Consider the following 2,312-nt stretch of genomic DNA (forward strand, 5'->3'; position numbering starts at 1 on the left):
TCCTCTCTCTCTCTCATGGTTTCATTCAGCGTCCTGTTTTTCCCTTGCGATCATTCTGTGTGTGTTCGAAAAGATGGTGACTTCCTGATTTTGGACAATCCCGGGGAAGTTCTTTGTAAATGGCTGGTCGAAAATCTAGATGAAGCTGGTCGGCCAATTACAGAAGAGAGAGATTTTAAAGCTATGATTCTGTTCCAATCATCTGGTAAGCACAATAAGTAAACCTTTATAATAAGTTTGCAACTGCAGGATAACGGTACAAATTACCAATCAGTTTCAGTAAAAACCTACATTTGTGATTAATTAATCCAATAACGGACAGTAAAAATGAACATGCATGTCCCCACATATGCCTTGGATTGCTCTCCAGAGACAAATGTAACACTTATGAAAAGGACTGAAACGTTTAGCTTGTGGCACTGCTATAAGGCAGCCATTTTTGGATAAACTATTTTATGTAGGCAACTTTTTTCAGGGGGTTCAAGTTCAGGCTTACAATGTGTACTGTCTATTAAGGAAAACTTACTTGGTTATGGATAGATTGTACATTTGTCCTTTATTATCAATACCTCTTTATTTATATATTATGGGCTAGAGCGTTAAGATATATTGCAAGTGGTCAATGTGTTCTTATCTGTTTTGAAGTTTATATGTAAATATATTTTTTTTTCTCTTTTTTTAGTGAAGAAACAGTGTCTAATGATTCAGGATATTTTTCAAGAGATAATTGCAAGCTATTCTGGCACAACAGAGGGTCTAAAACAGGTGTTACTTCAAAGGGCACTGGAGGAAAAGCAGATGTTAATGGACTGTGGCAATCGGGGAAGCGCTGGTAGACTAAAGAGGGAGTTACGTGAACTACAAGAGGAAGAAATTGCAGAGAAAAGATGCAAGGACAAAAAAGCCAAGCAGAGTGGACTGGATTATACAAGAGTTGGTAACAAACCTCATGCTGAAAGCACAACTTCTCAGCCTGGTGATGCAAGTTCGCGGATGAGTTTGCAGAAACTTGAAAACCTGGCCCTTTTAGCAGGGATGGCTAGTGTCCTTCATCAAAAATCCACAACTAAAAATGACGCATCAGACCGTGAAAATGAACTTGTCTTGGAGTCCCCTCTTAAATCCAAATATCAAGGACAAAAACATGCCTCCCTTTCACCACGTCATCCTAGAGTAATCAACACTCATTCTGAAAATATAATGGGGCCATTCTGATGTAATCAATAGCCATCCTGAAGCTGTCATAGGAGCATTCAGGAATAATCCACACTCATCCAGAAATTGTCATGGGATCATTCCAGAGTAATCCACTTCCATCCTGGAGCGGTTATAGGCTCATCCTGGAATAATTGACAGTCATCCTTAAATTAGCTAGAACCCATCCTGGATTAATTTTCACTCATCCTGAAGTTGTCAATTAGTATTCGTGGAGTTGTAAAAGGTAATCACTCCCTGCCAGTAGGTCATCAGAACACCATCCTACTGTAGTTTTTGTGATGAGTCTAGATTCGTCATCACATTTACATTTTTCGTCCTACAGGCATACTTCAGGATGGCTTGGGATGACTTCCCCAGATAATTGCGGGAATAGCCTGACTGTAATCATCAGATGAGTCCAGAATGACTCCAGGATGATCTTCCCTTTTGACATGGGAAGGCACCAACGTGCAGTCGTGCACAAGGTAGCACAGCCCGCTTAGGCATATATAGGTCGTTGTTTTTCTAAGTATATCTATTTATTTTTAACAAAAAGCAAATCGCTCGATGTAATTCAGGGGTCTTCAAACCGGTCCTGGAAGGTCGGATCCATGCCAGATTTTTTTATTTACTACATGTATCTCAATGGGGATATCCCACAAATCTGGCATAGTTCTGGCCCTCCAGGACCGGTTTGGAGACCCCTGATGTAATTGAACACACTTGCATGGAAACAGATCAGTACAGACGACCGAGCACCAATATTTAAACGTTGCGTAAGGTTATATGTCTTACAATTTGGGCATTTATCTTTCGTAAAGTATAAAGTATTGCGGTCCATCCCGTTGCCATAACCAGCCTGACCTCGTGTGAAGCGGTTGCTCCACCATTCCTCTTGAGCCCATAGCGCTTCCTCTGGTATCGTAGCGCTGCTCCCCCACCACTGCCATACTTGAGACTTATTATAATTGAGTCTACACTCGCCCGCTGCGTAGCGCTCTGCATCTCTTTGTATGCCTAATTGAAAAGGTGTTTTTTTTCAGTCTACACACGCTCCGCTGCGTAGCGCTCTGCATTGCTTGTATGCCTAATTGAAAACGTGTTTTATTTCAGTC

The 2,312-nt window shown here is 41.2% G+C and overlaps 1 protein-coding gene across 1 annotated transcript; it reads left to right on the forward strand.

Moving 5' to 3' along the window:
• Positions 1–2,048, forward strand: LOC147698852 (uncharacterized). Its single transcript, XM_086933523.1, has 2 exons — positions 1–205; positions 683–2,048. The coding sequence occupies exons 1-2, from the start codon at positions 16–18 to the stop codon at positions 1,213–1,215; spliced, it is 723 nt and encodes a 240-aa protein (XP_086789649.1). The 5' UTR covers positions 1–15; the 3' UTR covers positions 1,216–2,048.
• Positions 2,049–2,312: the final 264 nt, after the last annotated feature.

Source organism: Lissotriton vulgaris, chromosome 8, assembly GCF_964263255.1.
Source record: "Lissotriton vulgaris chromosome 8, aLisVul1.2, whole genome shotgun sequence".
Lineage (NCBI taxonomy): Eukaryota > Metazoa > Chordata > Amphibia > Caudata > Salamandridae > Lissotriton > Lissotriton vulgaris.

Excerpts from the sequence above, each read along its gene's own strand:
- LOC147698852 (XM_086933523.1), top strand. The coding sequence starts at position 16 with ATGGTTTCATTCAGCGTCCTGTTTTTCCCTTGCGATCATTCTGTGTGT. Across the intron at positions 206-682 it reads GATTCTGTTCCAATCATCTG|TGAAGAAACAGTGTCTAATG; the intron begins GTAAGCACAATA and ends CTCTTTTTTTAG.